Source organism: Eretmochelys imbricata, chromosome 3 (assembly GCF_965152235.1).
Source record: "Eretmochelys imbricata isolate rEreImb1 chromosome 3, rEreImb1.hap1, whole genome shotgun sequence".
NCBI lineage: Eukaryota > Metazoa > Chordata > Testudines > Cheloniidae > Eretmochelys > Eretmochelys imbricata.
In genome coordinates this window covers 48,821,809-48,844,840 of record NC_135574.1, presented here as the reverse complement: position 1 = coordinate 48,844,840, position 23,032 = coordinate 48,821,809, and the positions used below count along the sequence as shown (strand labels likewise).

The following is a 23,032-nucleotide window of genomic DNA, read 5'->3' as shown; positions in this document are numbered from 1 at the left end:
CAGCTTCTGGCAAACAGAGGGTAGGGACACAATCCCTGCCCATTCTGGCTAATGGCCACTGTTTTATCCTCCACGAATTTATCTGGTTTTTTATTGAACCCTGTTATAGTCTTGGCCTTCACAACATTCTCTGGCAAAGAGTTGCACAGGTTGACTGTGCATTGTGTGAAGAAATACTTGTTTGTTTTAAGTTTGCTGCTTATTAATTTCATTGGAGACCCCTAGTTCTTGTGTTATGAGAAGAAGTAAATAACACTTCCTTATTTACTTTCTCCATACCAGTCATGATTTTATAGGCCTCATTCATATCCCTCCTTAGTCTTCTCTTTTCCAAGCTGAAAAGTCCCAGTCTTTTTAATTTCTCCTCATATGGAAGCCGTTCCCATACCCCTAATCATTTTTGTTGGCCTTTTCTGAACCTTTTCCAATTCCAATATATCTTTTTTGAAATGGGGCAATCACATCTGTACGCAGAATTCAATATGTGGGTGTACCATGGATTTATAGAGAGGCAATATGATATTTTCTGTCTTATTATCTATCCCTTTCTTAATGATTCCCAACATTTTGTTCGTTTTTTGGTTTTTTTGGACTGCCACTGTACATTGAGTGGATATTTTCAGAGAACTATCCACAACAACTGCAAGATCTCTTTGTTAAGTCGTAACAGCTAATTTAGACCCCATCATTTTATATGTATAGTTGGGATTATGTATTCCAACTGTGCATTACTTTGCATTTATCAATATTGAATTTCATCTGCCATTTTGTTTCCCAGTCACCCAATTTTGTGAGATCCTTTTGTAGCTCTTCTCAGTCTGCCTGGGAATTAACTATCTTGAGTTATTTTGTATCATCTTCAAATTTTGCCACCTCGCTGTTTACCCCTTTTTCCAGATCATTTATGAATATGTTGATTAGTACTGGTCTCAGTACAGACCCCTATGGGACACCACTTTTTAGCTCTCTCCATTCTGAAAACTGAACATTTATTCCTGCCCTTTGTTTCTTATCTTTTAAAAAGTTACTGATCCATGAGAAAACCTTCCCTCTTATCCTAGGACAGCTTACTTTACTTAAGAGCCTTTGGTGAGGGACCCCGTCAAAGGCTTTCTGAAAATCTAAGTACACTATATCCACTGGATCCCCCTTGTCCGCATGCTTGTTGACACCTTCAAAGAATTCTAGTACTCTGGAGAGGCATGATTTCCCTTTACAAAAACCATGTTGAGACTTCCCCAACAAATTATGTTCATTCATGTGTCAGAAAATTTTGTTCTTTACTATGTTACAACCAGTCTGTCCTAGGGCTCTTCTGGCCATGCGGGAAGGAGCGGGGGACTTGGGGATCCTCCGGGCCATGGAGGGAGGGCACAGGAGGTCTCTGGGCTCCAGCCACGGGGTGGGGGGAGAGGGGGAGGGCGGAAGGGGCAGAGCAAATCTGGTAACAGAGGAAGATGCATGAAGACTCCACTGAACAAATGGAAGAGATCAGTCTACCACTGCTGGCATGGCTGCATTGGAGGTGATGGGAATCATCCTCGCGCTGTCCTGATGTATCTTCCTTACCATTTTCTGGATCAATGGCAAAGGTGTTGGATCATATTAAAGAAGTTCTGTATTAAAATCACAAATGAGTTTGATTCCCCATAGTTTAAATTCCAGAGATTTACTAATTAAGAGGTCTCTTGGTTTTTGGTTCTGTTTCTCTCCCTCTATGTGTGAAACTTGCAAGCTGCTAATTGTGTTAGTACATTCTAAGAGAGTCTGTTCTCAAACCAATTTTTTGTAACAACAACTACTCACACGGAGAGAGACTCAAAGCAATACTCTGTTACAACAGAAACAGCACCCAGAGACTCCCTGCCCTTTTGTTGTATTCATCTCGCTTTGTTAACAATTGTGATTAAAATAGAGATAGAGGATGTATGTGGATGGATGCTTGGTGTGGATAATAACTGAATGATCAAGGAGGTGTCAGCCTAAGAATCCAGTGTCCATCGGCTGAAGAAGGCGTCAAGTGGAAATAACCAGAGGACCCCCGGAGGGCAGACTGGAATCCACCCAACAGCCTCAAGTATGGGAGAACCAAAGAACAAGATAACATCTGGCAACACAGAGCCGTCAGGAATGTGCCATCTGCTGATTGATTCAGCAACAGCATGATGAAGCAATTCCCATAGACTGGCATAGGAAGAAATTCCTATAAAAATGGACTCTAGAAAGTGAGAACTTTGGGGTCTGATTCTGCAAACCAACTTCCAGGAGCATCAGATGTGCATCTGACGAGGCCCTGCTCCCTCCTCATGTCCAGGCCACCTGGCCAGTGGCTTGGCATGAGCAACTCTAAGGCGTAACTATGATAACAACTTTGCAGAACCTGTGTGTGTGTATGAATGAATGTATGAATAAACATGAGATCGAATGGATTGTTATAGCTATAACTAACTGCTTACTATGATACTTTCTGTATTCACAATAAATGTGGTATTTTGCCTTCTCCCCTTTAATAAGATCCTGCTGGTTTTTGTTTTTTTGGTATAACAAAGGGAAAAAATCATACAGCAGGCTCTTTTCTCAGTGCAGGAGAAAAGAATTTGACAGAGATTGTCTGTGTTTGCCAGCTCGGGAACAGAAGAGGTGACACTTCTTGTTGAACCTCATTGTGAAAAGGTCCAGGTGTGGTTGATCCCATCTTGAGAATATGTTGTGAATCAGCAATCCTTCGGGGACCACCCTGCATCTGAGAAGTGTCCCTACTGTGATGCCCTGCGTAGTAGAAAGCCTGAGACATGAAGCCTTATATAAGAGGCCTGATATGAGGCCTGAACTACAATAGCAGTCCTATCAGGTCCTGCTAACCTAAAGCAAAGTGAGCAAAAGTCAGGTGTGTGAGCAGAAGCCAGGCCCTATTACAAAGCATGCCTGCTTGCAAGCTCACAGAACCTGGCAAGAATAGGACTGGTATTGCAAAAACACACCCATTCCTAAGAAGTAGTAGGCACAGGACACTCATACACATCCCAGAAGGGTGGTACCAGAACACCCCGATACCAAGCATGGTACAAACACACTCCTCAAAGATAACAGGAACACATTGATGTCTCTGAAAAATAAGGTCAGGATGACAGTGTGATGGATAGAGATGTTTTGATTGAACCATCATGTACAAGGTAAAGGGTGGTAACTAACCATATCAGAGAGGCAATACAAAACTTGTTTGTATTGGTGTATAAAGAGGGGTCTCAGAGGGGGTGTCTTTGTCTGGACTGGGGGGAACGGAAAGTCCTGGCGTTCACTTAGCTGGTCCATTGTTATGGGCATACGTTGTGTATTAGTGGTCCGGTGGAGTCTGCAGGAGACTGGTATCATGCTTCATTGACAATAAACCTGGTTGGGTGCGTATACTACAAATCAAGTCTTGGGGTCTTTGTTGTCAGTTCGATTGGAGCCTGCTGTATGTGCTATCTGGCCAGAGCCAGTGCAACAAGCAGAAAGCACACACACGCAGCCAGTGACTAACTACAGTCTGTAATCACATTGCTCTCTCTCGCCAAGCCCAGAGGCACTGCAAAAAGATTGCGAAGGATGCACCAATTCTATAACCTTATTGCTTCTACACAAAAAGGAGTGGAGTGAGAACCCCACTGCTGTTGACACAAAGCACATTGTGGAAGTATTGTCCATTGCCACTTGCACAGGCAAGTCCTGTACTAATAATGCCATCTTTTCCCACAAGTGGAATTGGTAACGGGCCATGACCGCTTGATAATTGGCCACCCTAATACAGAGCAGGGGAGGAGTGAAGTTGTCCAGATTTTGCCCTGCTACTGGCTGCAGCAACCATCAGTGAATTAGGAACAGGGCATATATGAAAGTACAAAAAACCCTTTGAAGGTATCTGATACAACTTGTCGTCTTTCTTAGAGATAGGATGACAAGAGCTAGGAGTGGACCATACTGCTCCTGCTGGTTGGGTCAAGCCATCCAGGACTGGCAGGAAGATCCTGTTCTTAGTGATAGTAACACAGATGCTGAATACTGGGTGAGATGCCTTTTCCACTGGCACTGATGGCAGATTCAATGTGGACACCATACGCTCCACCAAATGATGAAAATGTAGTGTCCTCAGAAGGGGAGGAGGCAGATGCGACTCCAACATGTTCATCAGGTGATAAACCAGGGCCACAGTTTATTTCCCGTATACTTCTGGTAAAAAAAACAAACAAAAAAACCCTCTCTCTTCATCCTCTTCTTCAAACAGCATAGCAGGTACCACCGTCTATATGTAGATGGATTCAGTTGAGTCAGATCCGAGGGTTGCTCCACCACTGAATCCTTTGCAGATGAAACATCACACCCCCAACTAGGAGGCGGATTACTAAAAATTCTGAGGTGGCACTAAAAAAAGGTCACAGAGCCCAGGATTGTCAACTCCCCAACCACTGGGGAGTGGGAACATACCCACCAGAGAAGGGCCAAAGGGAGGAACAAACTGGGAGGAAAAAGGTATCTTCATTCTTCCTCTGTCATCCTCCTGAATTGGATCTGGTTCCAGATCCAGAAGGGGGACAGAAGAGATGCAGCAGGTCCAGAGGAAGCTAAGGGGAAAAAGCCTTTTGTGGTGAAACTACAGGGATCCTGGAGGGAGCAGGCAGTTCTGGCAAAAGTCTAATGGTGTCCTCCACTCTACTCCTTCTGTCAAGCGATGAAGCAGCAGACCTCAGAACCAGTGAAGCCTGCCTCTTCCTGGAGACCTTACATTTCACACTCGGATCCAAGGAATGATCAGGAGCAGAATGGTGCACCTCAGCTACCACAGTGACAGTATTCACTGGAATCAAAGGAGGGCCTGGAATAGATTCAGGAACTGGAGATGGAGGCAGGGATTTTAACAGCACCAGATCCACGACAGACAAATCCATCTCCCTGGCTGGAGAGACTAACGGAAGGAGAGATATGAACCTTGGAACCAACTCTATCAGAGTACAAGGGATCCAGCACTACTAACAGTGTCTGTTTTGTCTTTGGACCTCTTTTTTTTCTTTTCTTTTTCGGTGCAGAGACAGCTGGAGCCAAAGACATAAGCGGCCCTAGATCCAATACTCCACTCAACTACATGCTGTTTTGTCCCAACATACAGACCAGAACCAACCATACTCTCAAAACCACAGATGCTCCATTGGAATCAGGTGGATCTGAGGGACACAAAACTCTAGAACTAGCACTGCTGAGAGTGGCCATGTTATCCCTTGGCTTTTTCCCCGGAACCAAGGCAATTGATGCCAACCCTGAGGCCTTCAGCTCTGAACCGAGAGGCCTCAGAAGCCTAGTGGGAGCAGGAAGAACTGAAGCCAGATCCTAGAAAGACTCTGACTTTCTGGAACTCTTTAACTGCTTAGACTTTCAGGGAGCCACAGGAGCTGAAACTGGCCTCTTGGACCTTGGATCCAAAGACAGTACAGATCCAAAGGGACTAGCCTCATGGGCCTCCTTAAGCAGCAGAACTTATAGTTGAATCTACCTATCCTTGCACATCCTGGGTGTAAAGGTCCAATAAATGGAACACCCAGAAGAAGAGTGGCCTTCTCCCAGGCACTTGAGGCATTGCACATGGCCGTCAGGGACGATAGCTAGGCATGATGCACACTGTTTAAAACCCAACTTTATGTTCAGCTTTGGTTCTACCACAACCTGGAACCTACAAAAATTAAATATACACTAAACTATCAACAAGAATTATTGATAAAAAGGAGAAAGTCTCCAGATCCAAACATATCAGAGTGTTTTATTTCCATCCAGGCATGCAGTTGGAAGGAACTGAGGTGGGAAGAGGGCGCTGCACCCCCTTATATAGACGCACTCTCAGAATATTCAGATATGAAGAGAAAGGGAGGGAGCACAAAGGTGCTGCAACAGACATTGATAGGAGAAGGTTCTATCATAAGGCACCAAAAGGCAGTGCAGTACCTATAGGTAGGAATATGCAAAGTCACTCGAAGAACTATCAACACTTTAATATAGTTTACTTTTCACTCTTGTATGCTGTTTCAATGTTTATACTATTCAGTTTAGATAATAACAGATTTGTCACTTTCACTTTCCGTTCCTCATATCCTATCATAATGACACAATTTTGATAAGCAAAGACTTTAAAGGAAATATTTAAATTCAAACAAAAACATTCTTAGGTATTAAAAACACAATTCATGAAAAAAATTCCATTATTAGGTTTTGTAAAGTTCAGTGTTCTTAAAACAATCACCTTCAGGCTTGACATAACTCTGTCCTTTTAATATATTAAGTTAGTAGTGGGTAAGTCTATTATATTCAACTGTGACAAGTTTTAACACAGAGATTGTCTAATTAACTACAGCCCCTCTCTTTAACTATCACATGGAACATCTCTTCTCTCAATCACATAACACCCCTGGGGCAACTACCGCAATTGCTTGTACATACAAAAGTAACATTAAGAAAGTAACTGATTTCGTATTTTTTTAGTGGTCTTTCCAGGATATTTAGTAGCTGAGAAAAAAGAAAACCTAACCGAACAAAACCATCCAGTCTATGCAGGCACAGCTTCTGTAGACCACCAGTGTTCAATGATCCATGGTTGGAGAAACTCTGCTGTAGCTATTAAGACATTCAACTTGTAAAAAGTGCATGACATGTTTCTAACCAATAGGACTTACTTTCCACTCATTTTGCTTCTACTCTCTATCCAAAGCTATGGGCTGACTCTCCGGGGTTAATGCTCACATTGAACTGAGGGCCCTCAGCAGCTTGCAGGATTGGACCCTTATTGAATATGAAAAGAAAACTTAGATACATAGATTTTAAGGCCAGAAAGGAAATTATGATGATGTAATCCGACCTGCATCATGCAGGCCATTGAACTTCTCCCAAAGATTCCTGCATCAGCTAGAGCATTTTTGTATGGATTAGAGTTCATTGGATTTTTTTTTTTAACTATAAAAGTTATGTGATGATAGACGGCAAGGACTATGTCTTCTGTTGTGTTTTACAATGCCTCGTACAATAGGGTCTTGATCCTGATTGTATCTGTGGTGTGCATCTACAATATAAATAATTAACTAATAATGCGATACTATGCCGAGATTTTTTTAAACAAGTAATATGCAGGTTATACAGGAAGGATATATATTTTTGTTTTTTAGTATGACCATGCTAAAAATAAAACAGTTGAAATTAATTTGCATGATTCCCTTATTGTTTCTTGGGTTCAGCTATTCTACCCTGAATATTGTAGCTATCCTCTTTTTCCTTATCATTAGTCTATCAAACTTCCTGTGCAGGAAAACATAACCGTCATGGGCCATTTTACCATACTGATGCTGAGGAGAGGATGTAAAGGGCATGCCGAAGAGGAGTTTTGTTTCATTCCCCAGATCATTCTCTAGACGCCTTTTCTTCCTTCACCAAAGTGAGTTTTATATTATAAGAGATAGAAGAATGGTTTTTAGGGAATTAATTTGTAGAAAGGCAGGGGTGAAATTTGTGATGGTACAAGGTATTAAATATTTTTGATGTCAAGGTGAAGGACTGTTGGCAATGGTACTAAAATTGGAGATTAGATTTAGCAAGACAGACTGATGTTCTCAGAATGATCTATCAATAGGAGAGGTTCACTGACAACACATGGTTGGCTTTTGACTCAGAAGGAATGGCAGAAGAGGACAACGATTTGTGTGAGATGGAGGATCAGCGTGCTGGAGGAGCAAATACAAAAGAAATAGCATGACATAAAAGGCAGTAGTACAGTGACAAGCACCATTTACTCGGTTAACATGAATTAAGGTATGGTATTTCACAGTGACACTCCTAGAAATTGTGATCAGTAACTCATGTCATGAGTAAAAAAGGGAAAGATGTAGAAAGGAGATGAAGAAGCTGTGTCCAGCAGAGTTTAGGTAATAGATGTCACAGAGTAATTCAGAGGATCTACGGTCCAGTGAAATGAGGAAGAGAAAAATGTGAAGGAAAAAAATAATAGAGCAGTACTGTAAGGAAGGGCACGTTATTCAAAAGTACTGAAGTTGAGCCTAGTGTAGCTGTGCATACTTGAGGGAAAGATGTGAGAGAAGTAATAATGAACTTAAAAGTAAGCTCAGACATCCTACTTGGAAACTTGGAGATATTTTCTGATATACTACTCTGCTAAAGAACGAATACATTCAGCAGCAGGATCTTAGCAAAGGAGGCTGAGATTACCTGGGTATTTAAGTTTGGTGAGTTTTGCATAGGACTAGTGATGGTGAATGAGGCAAGGGATATTGGTAGAGAACAACCAGCAATTTTTCAACCATGTGAGCAACCTAATTGGTTTCCTAGCAATTGTAAACAGGTTTGACCTTTCAAGTATTTGAGTGGAGGATAGGTGAGGACCAACATCTACTTATTCACTAGTGGGATATTCTTATCTGCATACTAAGCATATTAATTTTTCACATTTTAATTATGTCAGTCTTTACCAGCAAAATATAAAAGATTTAGGAGTTAGCCTCATTTTCAGAAAGTGCTGAGAATTCCCCTCTGAATTTTTATTGGCACACTCCCACTTTTTGTACCAAGGACATGAATGAAAATGTTAAACAAGATTGGGTCCCAAGACTGATTCCTGAGGAACTCCACTAGTAACATCCATGACCCATTGTAGCCTCCCCTTTAACTAGTACCTTACCCACCATTCAATTCTTGTATCAATCCCCATCTTCTCCAATTTAAATAATAATTTCCCATGTGGAACTGTATCAAATGATTTACTGAAATCCAGGCAGATTAGATCTGCTGCATTTCCTTTGTCTAGAAAGTCAGTTATCTTCTCACAGGAGATGAGGTTGATCTGGCACAATCTATCTTTTGTAAAACCATATTGTATTTTATTCAAATTACTGTTTACTTCTATAAAAAGAAAAGGAGTACTTATGGCACCTTAGAGACTAACAAATTTATTTGAGCACAAGCTTTCATGAGCTACAGCTCACTTCATCGGATGCATTCAGTGGAAAATACAGTGGGGAGATTTATATACATAGAGAACATGAAACAATGGGTGTTACCATACACCGATGAAGTGAGCTGTAGCTCACGAAAGCTTATGCTCAAATAAATGTGTTAGTCTCTAAGGTGCCACAAGTACTCCTTTTCTTTTTGCGAACACAGACTAACATGGCTGCTACTCTGAAACCTGTTTACTTTTATGTCCTTAACTACTTCCTTTTTCAAAATTTGTTCCAAGATCTTGCATACAACTGAAGTCAAACTAACAGGCCTGTAGTTTTCTGGATCACCTTTTTTCCATTTCTTAAAAATAGGTACTATATTACACTTCTCCAGTCATATGTATGACCCCCCCAAGTTTATGGAGTCATTAAAAATCCTACCTATTCGGCTTGCAATCTCATGTGCCAGTTCCTCTAATATTCTTGCATGGAGATTATCCAGGACCCCCAATTTGGTCCCATTAAAGTACTTGAGTTTGACTTCCACCTCAGATGTGGTAATTTCAACTTCCATATCCTCATTAGCCACCCTGTCACTACCCCTAAGTACCTCATTACCCTTATTAAACACTGAGGAAAAGTATTTGTTAAGGTGTTAGGCCATGCCTAGATTATCTTTAGTTTCCACTGTATCCTCAGGTTCCACGTCTTTCCTTGTTTTCTTTTTATTTATAAGGCTAAAGAACCTTTTAATATTGGTTTTAATTTCCTTTGCAAGGCCCAACTCTGCTTGGCTTTTGGTAGTTGTCACTGGTTCCCAACACTTCCAAAAGGGAGCTTTCCTTTCTAATGCACTCCTTCCATTCCTTGTAGACTTTCCTTTCTCTTACTAACCTGTTCATGATGTTTGTTTACCCAATTTGGTCTGCAACCCTTCCCTATGATTTTTTCCCCTTGCTTGGGATGCAGGCTTCAGATAATTTCTACAATTTTGACAAAGTAATTCTAAACATCCTCCACATTTAGATACTTGAGTTCTTCAGTCCAATCCACTTCCCTAAGTACTGTCCTTAATTTTTTAAAGATTGCCCTTTTGAAATCAAGGACTAGTTACAGACCTATTTTTGTTTATTCTGCCATTTAGTTTAAACTGAATTAACTCATGATCACTCGAATCAAGGTTGTCCGCCACAACTCATTCTTTTATGAGGTTCTTGCTACTTACCAATACTAAATCTAAAATGGCATCACCTCTTGTCGGTCTGGTGACTACGTGGTGAAGAAATCTTTCAGCAATCACATCCAGGAATATCTGGGCCCTATCATTATTAATAGCACTTGTCCTCCACTCTATATCTGGGAAATTAACGTCTCCCACAATCACACAATTCCCAGTACTATCTATTTCATTAAAAATTTAAGATGTCCCTATCCAAATCCAGATCAGACCCTGAGGTCTGTAGCATTCCCCAAACACTACCCCAGTGGAGCCTCTGTTACCTTTTCCCCCCAGTGATTTTGATCGAAACAGATTTCATTTGATCTATACCATCGCTTCTAATCTCTTTACAATCTACCTCATCATTAATATACTGTGCTACTATCTTTATTTCTGTCTTTTCTGAACAGCACATGCCCTTCAATCCTGTACTCCAGTCATAACTATTATTCCACCATGTTTCTGTTTTCCCTATAATATCTGGTTTTAGTTCCTGCACCAGTAATTCTAGTTCTTCCATTTTGTTACCCAGGCTCCTTGCATTGGTGTACAGACACTTTTTTCTGCTTAGCTTCACCCATATTCCTCACCCGATTAGGTACAGTCATTCTACTTGCAGTATCATCTGCCTGACTGTTAAGTGCCTATACCAATGATGCCATCTTTCCTCAATGTCCATTCTCCTTCCCTCTGTTGTTCCTTTCTTTATTGCTGTATCCCCTCTTACTTCATTTTCCTGCAGCTCAATATTAGCATCAGGCATGGAGATTACATTAATATCTCACAACCATTTCTCTTGAATTCCTAGTTTAAAGCTCGTTTAATCAGTTGTGCCAACCTCCATCCCAGAAGTCTATTTCTCGCTCTACTCAGGTGGTATCCATCCCATGATAGCAGTCCTCCATTCATGATTGCCTCCAAGTGGTTGAACATCCCAAAGCCCTTCTTCTATCACCATATTGCCTGAGTCATCTGCTGACCATCATAATTTTTTCTTGCCTTCTCTCTCCTCCTCTTGGGAAAAGTAGAATCCCACTGAAGATCAACTGAGCCTCCCTTTCTTTAAGCATATTCCCCAGCCTGGCATAGTCTCCCTTGATGCATTCCAGCAAGAATCTAGCAGTATCATTTGTTCCCCCCTGAAGGACAATGAGTGGATTCTTTCCTGATCCCATTAGTATCCTCTTCAGCCTCAGGTTCACAGCCTGTATCTTAGCTCCCAGCAGACAGCACACCCTGCTGTTCTAAGGATCCGCTTTGGTGATAGGCCTGTCTGTTCTTCTTAGTAGGGAGTCCCCAGTCACGTAGACCTGCCTCTTTCTATTCTTGGTGCAATTCTCCAGTTCTCTCTGACTGCAAGTGTTCTTGTCTTCTGTTCTCAGTTGCAATCTTCTCTGAGTCAGCCTCTATTCTCCTGGAGTTCCAAACTCTGGCCATTTACATTGACTTCTCTTCTTCTTGGAGGACTAGCTGCTCTTCTCTTCTTCCTTGCCCTCCCACCTTCTGTTACTGCCTGCCATCTCCTTTCATTTCCCAACTTAGCAAACTTGTTCCTCAGTTCTATTTCTTCTTCATTTTTCTTCTGCCTTGTGTAATGTTTCCACTGGCCACTTTCCTCATCCAGGACTCTACCCTCACAGTTCTCCAATCCAGCTTCCATCTGCAAGTCTGGAGCATAAGGGTATGGAACAGCTTCCATATGAGGAGAGATTAATAAGACTGGGACTTTTCAGCTTGGAAAACAGACAACTAAGGGGGAATATGATAGAGGTCTATAAAATCACGACTGGTGTGGAGAAAATAAATAAGGAAATGTTATTTACTACTCCTCATAACAGAAGAACTAGGGGTCACCAAATGAAATGAACAGGCAGCAGCTTTAAAACAAACAAAAGGAAGTATTTATTCACACAGCAAACCTGTGGAACTCTTTGCCAGAGGATGTTTTGGAGGCCAAGACTATAACAGGGTTATAAAAAAAGAACTAGGTAAGTTCATGGAGGATAGGTCCAGCAATGGCTATTAGCCAGGATGGGCAGGGATGGTGTTCCGAGCCTGTTTGCCAGAAGCTGGGAATGGGCAACAGTGGATGGATCACTTGATTACCAGCTCTATTCATTCCCTCTGAAGCACCTGGCATTGGCCACTGTCAGAACACAGGATACTGGGTTAGATGGACCTTTGGTCTGACCCAGTATAGCCATTCTTATGTTTCCTTCATCCTCCTCTCTCCTTCCCTCCATCATCCAGTCAAATCCCCTTGAAAACTTAACCATAGCTTCTACCTGCATCTCCAAACCTCGGATCTTGTCTTCCATCAGATCTATCAGGTAGCACTTCATACAAACAAAGATGAAGTTCATTAAAGTCATAAACCTGTCCATAGGAAGGTAAGCTCTGGCTGCTATGGTACCCAGAGAAGTCCCATGAAGTCAATTTATTGTACCAGGTTCAAAGTGGGCTTTTCAATACTGAGTTGAAATCCTAGCCCAGGGATCGGCAAGCTGTGGCGTGCAGCCCATCAAGGAAATCCGCTGGCAGGCCGTTGACGGTTTGTTTACCTGCAGCGTCCACAGGTTCAGTCGATTGCAGCTCCCACTGGCCACAGTTCACCATTCCAGGCCAATGGGGGCTGCAGGAAGCCCCCATTGTGAGAGTCAGCATCCTGAATTTCTGTGATTTCACGAAGGCATTTAGGAATTAAGATATAATATCAGTCTCCATACCCAGTTCTTTTTTTGGAAAGTACATGGAATAGAAACCTTTTCCTTTGTGCTGGACTGGAACTCATTCTATGCCCCCATGTGTAGGAGAGAGATGACTTCCTGTCTCAGCACGAGTTTGTGCAGTGGGGGGATGGAGGTAAGATACATTGAGTAACCTGATGTTATGGCCTCCAAAACCCATTTGTTGGAAGTAATCTGTTCCCTGGAAAGTCAGTGTCCAAAGATGGGAGGTGGGTATGCCTTCCTGAGGCCACTGTTTTGGAGTGCCTGGAATATGCCCTGGCAACTGGGGGAGACCCCTGCGTATCCTGTAAGGGCAACTGGACCAGTGCAAGTCCCCAGTGACCTCCTGGCCAACCACTTGATGGTACTCCTCTGACCGGATCCATGGAAGGGTGGAAATGTCTAGAGGAGTAGTGAGAGTGGCTCCAAGGGTGGGAAGAGTAAGACCACATCTCCAGCTAAGAAGAGGATGAGTCTCCTTCCACTGACTATGGGAGTGCTGTTCCCAACAGTGCCAGTGATCAATGCCAAGGGGGTGAGGAAATCATAGCAGGTTTTCCCTTTAATAGTACTGAAGGGCGAACCACCCTGGGTAAGCAACTGAAGTGTGGGTCACTCAGGGGCATAGCCTTATTGCAGGAAATGCAGGGCTGGAAGCCTAGTGACCGAGGCATTTCTTGGAACAAGGAATCAGCTGAAAAACTGATAAAAACTGAAATCTAACTACTTAACTAATAACTTTACTAAAACTATTTATAATATACAGAGGAAAGTCCATTGAGGACTTGTAAATGCAAGAAGAGCAGTTCCAGTGACTGTCACAGGGGCTAAGAAGAAACTGAGGGGGTGTGGGTTTGGCTGGGTGCCTTATACTGGCGCTAGAGCTACCCTGATGGATACCACTGAGGTAAAAATTTTCAGCGATTGTGCATGGGTCGTACATACACCAACAGAATGTGCAAAGAAGAAAATTAGATTCAGTTTGAGGAAGGAAAATGGAGAGGAAGGGGAAGCAAGGAAAATGGAGAGTTATCAGAAGGAAGGATGGATGTAGGGAAGGTACTGACAGCAATAGATATGAGAACAAAGAGATGCCTGGTGAAAGTGAAACAAGCACTGAAGTGAGGGAAGAGTATAATTAAAAGTAAATGAGTTATCTCACATTGAGCACTATTTATTTTTGTGACAAAGTTGGAGAAGGAGGTTATAATGCACTGACCTTATTAAGATTATCTGCAATGGCAAAAGTCTTATGAAGTTCAAATAATTTGCTCAAAAGAGAATCATTTCACCATTCTGAACCTTTATTACCTTGATCAAATTAAATGACAAAATGTTTATTCTGAGGGGGGTTTCAGAAAACTGGGAGCTCTTAAAAAAACGGTTAAGTGTAGAGGGATTGAAATATGTTTTAAAGGGCACACGCTTTCTGGCTTTTTCCCAGGAGCAATTTCTTAAATCCTGAGGAGGAAATGGCAGTATCTAGGTGGGGGAGTGATTTCAGTCTTTTTAAGATAAAAGCTTCCAGAAAAAGTAAACCGTTCTATTTAAATAAATGCCAATTCATTTTGACTCTACACAGGAATAATGCCAGCTTTGAAGTATATGAAACCCCTTTCAAAGCAGGAAACAATTTGACTGTTTTTAATGAACATTGCAATAGATTAAAACTTTAAATTCCATGATCTTTTACTGCAAAAGATCTCTATTTCTCAAGCATTTATTTTTTCATTGAAGAGGGAGAAAATGCACTGCAAAGACAACTTCCCCTAACTTCCTCCCCACAAAAAAGTAAAATGGAGACACAGCCATTCTCTCAATTTATCTTCACACCAATAGATTGTCTTTCCCAGAGGAAAACAGTTGTCAAATTATTCAAGCCCACCATGTTCACCAACAGAATAGCTCCATATTTGCATACACCAATGGCAGACAAGTCACAGAAAACATTCTGTACTAATCTGTTATATTCTATCCCCAACATTACAAAAGAAACCTAGTAAATTGAACTAATTATCACAGTAGTTTGAGGCTTCTCAATTCTTTTTCTTCCAGCTGCAAGGATGTCCTCAGAGTGAATCTAGCATTCAGAGCTGCTGTCAAATTCTCTCTTTAAATGGGCACTTAAATGTAATGTTAAACTGATGTCTGTGGAAGACCTTGATTAAATTTGCAAATGGTATACACTACTCCAAATAGGAAGTTTAAAATTAGCTCATTTTATCTTTCAAGCTTAAAACCCAGAAGTGTTTTTTTAAAGGTTGCAAAGTACCACAAAAGTTGACTTTCAAAGTACACTTTGCAGAATCACTGTATAACAGTAAAAGAAGATTATAATAAACAAAATATCTGCAAAGTCCCTATGTATTAGGAAAAATAGTTTAAATCTTAAAGTTCTTAAAAATTTTAAATGAATAATATATTTTTTCACAGCTGAAAGCTCATCTTAGAGTCATCTGGTACCTCAGAATCCTTATCTTTTGACTTCATAATATAGTTTATAAATAGCAGTAAAAAGTTTACAGAAAATGTTCTCCATGATTCTTTTATGTATTTTTCAATTAGATGTTCCAAAGGAAGAAATTGTGATTAGGGCAAAGGGGGTGGCGGGAAAAGAATACCTAAAACCACATGAAATAAAGTATCGAAGAATCTCTGCTAAACATGTCAGAAGATTTAACCAGCTCAACTTGCCAGTTTATTCCCTACTCTTATTGTCTTTGCCTTTTCTATCTCTAACAGTATGTATAATCACACAGCCTTTTTTTTTTCCTCAGTGAGGTTACAAGACAATAGAAGTTTAAAGATCTCAAAACCATAAATTCTTCTGTGTCCAAAAGTGTGAAAGAAGTCTTCTTTATTAGGCACTTTGTACACCATCCAATTCAAAACACTCTGCTTTCAAAGAAAAACCAAAATTGTCAAAACCCGTGAAATATGTCTTCTCTAGCCTCCAAAAGAGCAACAAAAAGGCATAATTTCAGTATCTTGCTAGTAACATCACTTGCATGCAGTAATCTGTTTTTTTCAAGAATGTTACTATTCTGATCCACCTGAGTAATCATAGAATCATAAGAGTGGAAGGGACCTCGAGAACTCATCTAGTCCAGTCCCCTGCACTCATGGCAGGACTAAGTATTATCTAGACCATCCCTGAGAGGTGTTTGTCTAACCTCCTCTTTCACACACTCCCTGTGACTTTAAGCAAGCCACTTAATCTCTCTGTGTCCATCTATAAAATGGTGACACTACACCTTCCTCACCAGGCCCACTTTGTCTGTCTTGTCGATATAGACTGTAAGCTCTTCAGCACAGAGACTCTCTCTTACTAGGTGTATGTCCAGTGCTAAAACCAACAGGGTCTCCAACTGCTACTGAAATACAAAATCTTCATTTCTATCTTCTTCTTCATCTAATTATTAGCATCATACCTATTTTAGGGACTTATGCGTTGCTCCACTCAGGCCATGTCTATACTACCGGCTAAATCAGCACTGCTGTGATCGATGCAGCAGTGTCGATTTAGCGGGTCTGGTGAAGACACACTAAGTCGATGGAAGAGCGCTCTCCCATTGACATCTGTACTCCACCTCCTCGAGAGGCAGAAGCTATGTCGACAGGAGAGCGTCTCCCATTGACACAGTGTGGTGCAGACACTACTGTAAGTCAACCAAAGTTATGTCTACTTCAGTTACGTAATTTACATAACTGAACTAGCGTAAATAGATCAACTTACAGCATTAGTGTAGACCAGCCCTCAGTGTTGCAAGGTCAAGTGACTCCTACTGCTAAGTTTGGTTTTCAGAAATGACATAGGCAATTAGAATCCTAAGTCTGATTGAAATTTAATGAGACTGAGGCTTCTAAGTGCCTATGCCACTTTTGAAAATGAGATTTAACCACCTAAATCACTTAGGCTTTGCACCACTGACTGAAACAGTACCCAAATACCTTTAAAAATCTGGTTCTTAGTCTCTTTGTGCCACAGTTCCATATCTATGAAACTGGGATAATTGTACTCCCAGTTTGTAAAAGTACAGCTGTGAGAATACAACTTTAAAAGACTGTAAGTTGCTCAGATGGTAACGAAGGTCACATGCATACTTTAGATAGAAAGATCAGAATTTTTATAATGATCTGAGTCCTTAACCACCAAACCACAGACTGTAAATAAATACTACTAATTGGAGGTATTCCCCATGTCCCAAGAAATAATATTCCTTAAAAAAGATATATCTGTAAATATGATTTAGGCAGCTTGCATCACTCTAGAAGTGTAAATGAACAAGAAAATATCACAAATTTTTACATTTCAACATATGTTTATTAAGAAAAAAAGTGAAGAGAAAGCTATATAAAAATGAGTATAAGGTGGGAAGATGGGTTACACACAAAATGCTTATGAGCACAGAAACAAGCAGAACAAGTCACAGAAACTGCAATATCATTCAGATTTAGGAACTAACTTTTGGTTCCCATGCCCCAAGCAGTTAAAAATTGACTGCACTTTGGAACTGATGTGCTCTATCTACAAGGAAAAGTACTGGATATAATTACAATGTATGTATCTCTTCTTTCCTTTCATCAGCCAACTTAGAGCGTTACAGGCCCAAGCTATCCAGAAAGCCAGGTGCTTACTCTCTTACTGTGAGGGAAAATGTTGCTAAAATTATAGGGAAGTAACGAAGGGTAGAAAAATAAGCAACAAAGCTTCTCAGTCCTCAGTGAAATATGCATCCAGTCCCTCCAGTTCTGTATCTGCTTCTGTGTTTGAAGAAGTGGGAATGGAACATGAATTTGTTCTTTTCTGACTACTCAGTTTTTGCTGGGAGCTTTCTGGTTCACTTGGTTCTTTCTTCACTTCTCTACCACCACTTAGTAGCTTCTGACTCTCTGCAAAATATTGATTGGGATGATTCAAAGAAAACCCAATATCATCAACCTGTACACAGAAGGAAAGGAAAAGGAATTATTACATGGTATTTCAAAAGATGAATTTTAAACAGATGAACTCATTCAGTAGCATTAGCCATTTAAGTAGTTTAGCTTTTAAGAAAATGGGTGTAGGGGAAATCACTTTGCTGATACTTGTCTGATTCAATACTATCATGCCAAGGATCTAAGTGCAACACAAACCTCCTCCTATATTTTAGGAATAAAACATGATTGTTTTAATATTATTATTAAATATATTATTTTAACATTGTCTTTCTTGTAATGTTGCAGGAACTACATATAAATATCAATAAAACATGCAAAGTAACATAAGTGTGGAAACTACACAGGTTGTTACAACTTCACCAGGTGAACCCATCCTACTCTTTACATCCATTTTTTTCTCAATTTTGGGGGTGGGCTCCAGACTAGTTTAGGGTGAATGGGCCAGAAGGGAACAGCAGTAAGGACAAAGTTTCATGAAACAAATCTGGATTGGCTGTCAATACAAATGTGAGACCATGGGTAAAACAGTAGATCCACCTCTGTCTGTACTCTCACAGCAGCCCTTTATTGATGTTGACCACTGACGTGATTTATATTCAACAAGGCAGCAGGCTGAGGCAGAAAGCCCATGGCCCAATCTTCTCTGTGCTCTACTGGCACGGGGCTAAGCTGCAAGGACATGTGTGATCCAGCTCCATGGAATCCCAATGGGCCCCTGTCCCACACCAAACAGCACGTGGGCTTCTGATTAGTTGGGAAGAATGAAGAGAAACTACTGTAATGTGCATTCTATTTTATTTTTAATTGCTTTTTAAAGTCAGGCATGTCTCTTCATTCAACTACTATAATGATGTATTTTGGTTTGTAATTGTTCCTATTAGTAAATTCTCTAGTCATTTACACAATATGAAAAACAGTTAAACAGTTATCATTAACATTAAAACATTAAAAATAATCTTCCTCTATGGGCCTTTCACCATCTTAAAAGCAAGCTACTCAGCCGTATCCATTTCACAACATCACTTATAACCCCTATCCCTCTTTTCAGGTGCTTACAAGCTTCAAACATCTACCAAAAAGCCAGATAGTCTTTTAAAAGGAGCTCTTAGTCAAGTTTTCCCCAGCATTCACCTTTTCACCCCACCATCATTTTCCCACAAGCCACAGAAAAACCAGGGAGAACAGTTAAAAAGGTCATCAACTTTGGGATCTGGTGAACCAAGGTAGGAGGGAAAATTCTAAAGCTAAGAGCCACCAACTGGGAATTCTTGGCTGCCAATATCCTCCCTTTTTGTACTAGGAAGAGGATGTTGAGGCAAATGCCACAATATCATATGAGAAAAAATTATTTAGGACTTTATAGGTCAAAATCAACACTTTACAGCTCATCTATAAGTCAACCCAAAACCAATGCAATCATGTAACACTGATGTAATTTGCTCTTTGCATGAAACATTGCAGAATAAGTGCAGTCACATTCTGTACTAGTACCGAGTTTTGAAAGGTTTTAAATTAGACTGTATTATAATAATCTAGCCTTGATGAGAGAAAAGAATGGATAACTGCAGTGAGGTCCTGCATAAGAAAGAAAAGGTCACAACCTCCTTGCTAAATATATGATGAAAAGCAGTATTAGCAAGTGCAACAGCCTCAGTATGTAGGAGCAATTGGGATTCCAATAGGACTCTCAGGTTGAAAATCTTAGGGTACGTCTTCACTGCCCGCCAGATCAGTGGGCAGCAATCGATCCAGCGGGGGATTGATTTATCGTGTCTAGTCTAGACGCGATAAATCAACCCCCAAGCACTTTCCCATCAACTTCTGTACTCCAGCGCCATGAGAGGCACAGGCAGAGTCGATGGGGGAGAGGCACAGGCAGAGTCGATGGGGGAGAGGTAGCAGTCGACTCATCGCAGTGAAGACAGCACGGTAAGTCGATCTAAGTACGTCGACTTCAACTACGTAACTTAGATCAATCCACACACACCCCCGCCCCACTGTAGACCAGGGCTTAGGAACAAGTAGGGGACATACCCACCTCTCCCCTAATTTGGAGGTCTGATTAATCTCTGATATTTCTTCTGGCTATTTTCCCCATTCTCTGTATTACGTGGGTGACTCTTAGCCAGCCTACGCCAGAAGGGTCTGAAGAGAGAACTATGGAACTGAGTGTCTCATCATATTGAAGGCCACTCAACCCAAATCTCTTTACTAGCCTTCTTATTTTATCCATAGAATCTCAGTTTGTTTTTCTGGATAGTAACTCCTTTTTCTTCTTTCATAAAAAATTAGAACAATCTATGAAGCATCTGCTTGTATCAAAATGAAGCTGCAAGATGAGACTGAAATTTTCAAAGATGACTTTGGAATTTACTCACACAACTCCCATTAAATTCAACTGAAACTTGTAGTCAGCTTTTAAAATCTTAAAAGTAGTCTCCACAAACTTCTCCCCCATTTTAAAGTTGAAGGGTACTGCTGAGTCTTTCTAGAACTTCATCAGCTGAAGGAAATTCTGCACTTCTGCTCTATTACATTTTTACTGCTTCTTCTCAGTCTATTTCCCCAAAAATAAATTTCCACAAGGATTTTTCTGCATAATAATATACTGCTCTGATGGCACAAAAATTAATCTGAGAAATTAATGGCTTCTTTGATCCACAAATAAAAAAACAGGAGCACATATTTACGTCTCCTTGCTTTGTGTGTTTAGTCAGACTGTGTTACTTTACGAAAAATATTTATTTTGTCAGTAATCTAGTCATTTGAAACTTTTAAAACTTGTACCAATAATTCTTCCTTAAAGGTTCTTTGTGTCTTCAGAAGTTAACCAACCAGTAATAGACTGAAATTGAATTTCTTCAGCAAGTTTATCAGTTTCATTTACAGATGCAATTAATTCAGCATATAAGGAAAAATAAAACTGTACATGATGTACTGTAAAGAAAAGATGAACTTATAATCTATATTGAGCCAGAGTGAAGGGCATTTTACTTTAAACAAATCTGTTTATTTCATCTAATAGATGATATCAAACATTTCCTTGAATTCAACATATTTTCCTCACATTGACCTTCACGCAAACATTGGTCTCATATTTCTACTGTAGCAAATGTGGTTTTGAAAGGAAGTGAGGCAACAGTGTTGCACCTCTATGATCTTTAGGTTTTAATCAAGTGGTTTCCAATGACAGCTGATAACCAGGCAGCTGGTATTACAAAAAAAGCCATATGGAACAATCATAGTGTTACAGCAAATGGTATCAATTAGCTGTGGTTCATTTTCAAAAAACTTTCACTGAAATGAGATTTGATCACAAAGGACAATGAAAAGCAAACATACATTCTTCACCCTCCCTGCTTTAAATAAGCAAGAGGATAGTGACATTCATTTTCCAAATAAAGTAGTGAACCGAGGTGGTTAAATAAAATTAGAAATGTAGTAATATTAAAACATCAATATCTGGCAAGTTATAACAAAGATGACAGTTATCTCTATAATTATAATAAAATATATTTTTGCTTACATTTTTAACATCACGTACTGTAACTATACAGATCTAAAACGTTCTGTACTAGAAAGTTCACTAAACAGTTATACTCACAAAGATTTTATGGCATCAGGCAAGAATAGTAAATATTTATAAATACTCAAGAATAATGTTTTTTCAAAAAAGACACTGATTTAGAAATAAACTGCTGTAGTACCAATTGCTGAAGAAGCATCACTCATGCAAATGAGGTAGGCATTAATTAATTTAATTTAATTCTTGTTCAAGATGTGTTAGCCACTTTATTATTTATCTACATGCTAAACTGAGCCCTTAAAATATGTTTATTTAGACTGCTCTTGAATTTTGGCATGCAATCTGATTTCAAAGCAACCATCATTTTTATACAACTGGCACTATGATAGGCTGCCTATAATCTATCAATAATTAATAGTTGATTAATTCATTAATCAGTGTGGTTTTTCTTTAAAATTAGTACAGCTTGTCCACATGCAGCTCAGACCTCTAATTTCTTTGGTAAGGAAATATGCTTCTCCCAATATTTGAATTAAATATTATTTCTATGGTGATTGTGTAAAGGCATTTCTTTGCATTCTGCTACTTTGCTATGGTTTCTCATTTTCAGTCTTGTATATTTTGTATGACTGACTCACTTGCACTTCCTTTCATATAAATAAGGCCCTACCAAATTCACAGTTAATTTTGGTCAATTTCTCAGTCATGGGATTTTAAAAATCATAAATTTCATGGCTTCAGATGCTGGTCCTGGCTGTACTGGTGAGGGATGGGACTTCCTCTTCCCCTGCAGGGGCCACTCCCAGGGCAGACCCACCTTCAGTAACCTCCCCCGGCTGCAGGAATTTCTGCAGCTGTTGGATGGGAGCCCATTTCTGAAGGCGACACCACCGCCAGCAGCAGCACAGAAATAAGGATGTCATGGTATGGTTTTGCCACCTTTACTTTTGCACTGCTGCGGACTCTGGCACTGCCTTCAGAGCTGGGCAGCCAGCCACTCTCCGCTGATCTCCAACAACCCAGCTCTGAAGGCAGCGCAGAAGTAAAGGTGGCAATACTGCGACCCCTCTGCCCCAAACCCTCTTTTGGGTTGAGACCCCTAGTTTGAGAAACACTGGTCTCCTCTGTGAAATCTGTATAGTATAGGGCAAAAGTATACAAAAGTCCAGATTTCACGGGGAAGACCAGATTTCATGGTCCGTAATACATTTTTCACAACCATGAATTTTATAGGGCCCTAAATATGAATCAAAAACCACTGCCAACAACAGTCTAAAATGGTAAGTCATAAACGAGAATATGAAATAATTTATTTCAAATTCAAGTAAAAATCCTAGTATCCAAATAATCTGCTCAAATTTAGCCAAATTACAAGCCTCTGAAAAATTGACAGCATGCTCAGTAGAGGCTTGTTAGAGTCTGGCAGCTAAATTCTCTGAAGATTATTTCTTCACTGGGCATGTTCCATCCCTAGGCTATAGGTGCTGAGTAGGACTTTTCCTACTCCTGGTTTGTTCTCCTGGTTGCTAGAGCCACTGTGGCACTGGCTACAGAAACTGAGAGCTAGGAGACTGTCTCATCTATGCTCTCAGTGTTCCCACTGTTGGTACTCCAGGCATTGTGGAGGTGTCAGGGTTCCCTCCCGACTCTG

At 40.4% G+C, this 23,032-nt stretch overlaps 1 protein-coding gene across 4 annotated transcripts in view; it reads right to left on the bottom strand.

Moving 5' to 3' along the window:
- Window positions 1-17,222: 17,222 nt before the first annotated feature.
- PRIM2 (DNA primase subunit 2) overlaps window positions 17,223-23,032 on the bottom strand; it is a 310,312-nt gene continuing 304,502 nt past the window's right edge. For all 4 annotated transcript variants that reach the window (XM_077812653.1, XM_077812657.1, XM_077812656.1 and 1 more), the window contains one exon: window positions 17,223-17,856. In XM_077812653.1, the coding sequence (XP_077668779.1) occupies window positions 17,629-17,856 (228 nt within the window). In that variant the 3' untranslated portion in view covers window positions 17,223-17,628. The remainder of the gene's footprint in view (window positions 17,857-23,032) is intronic.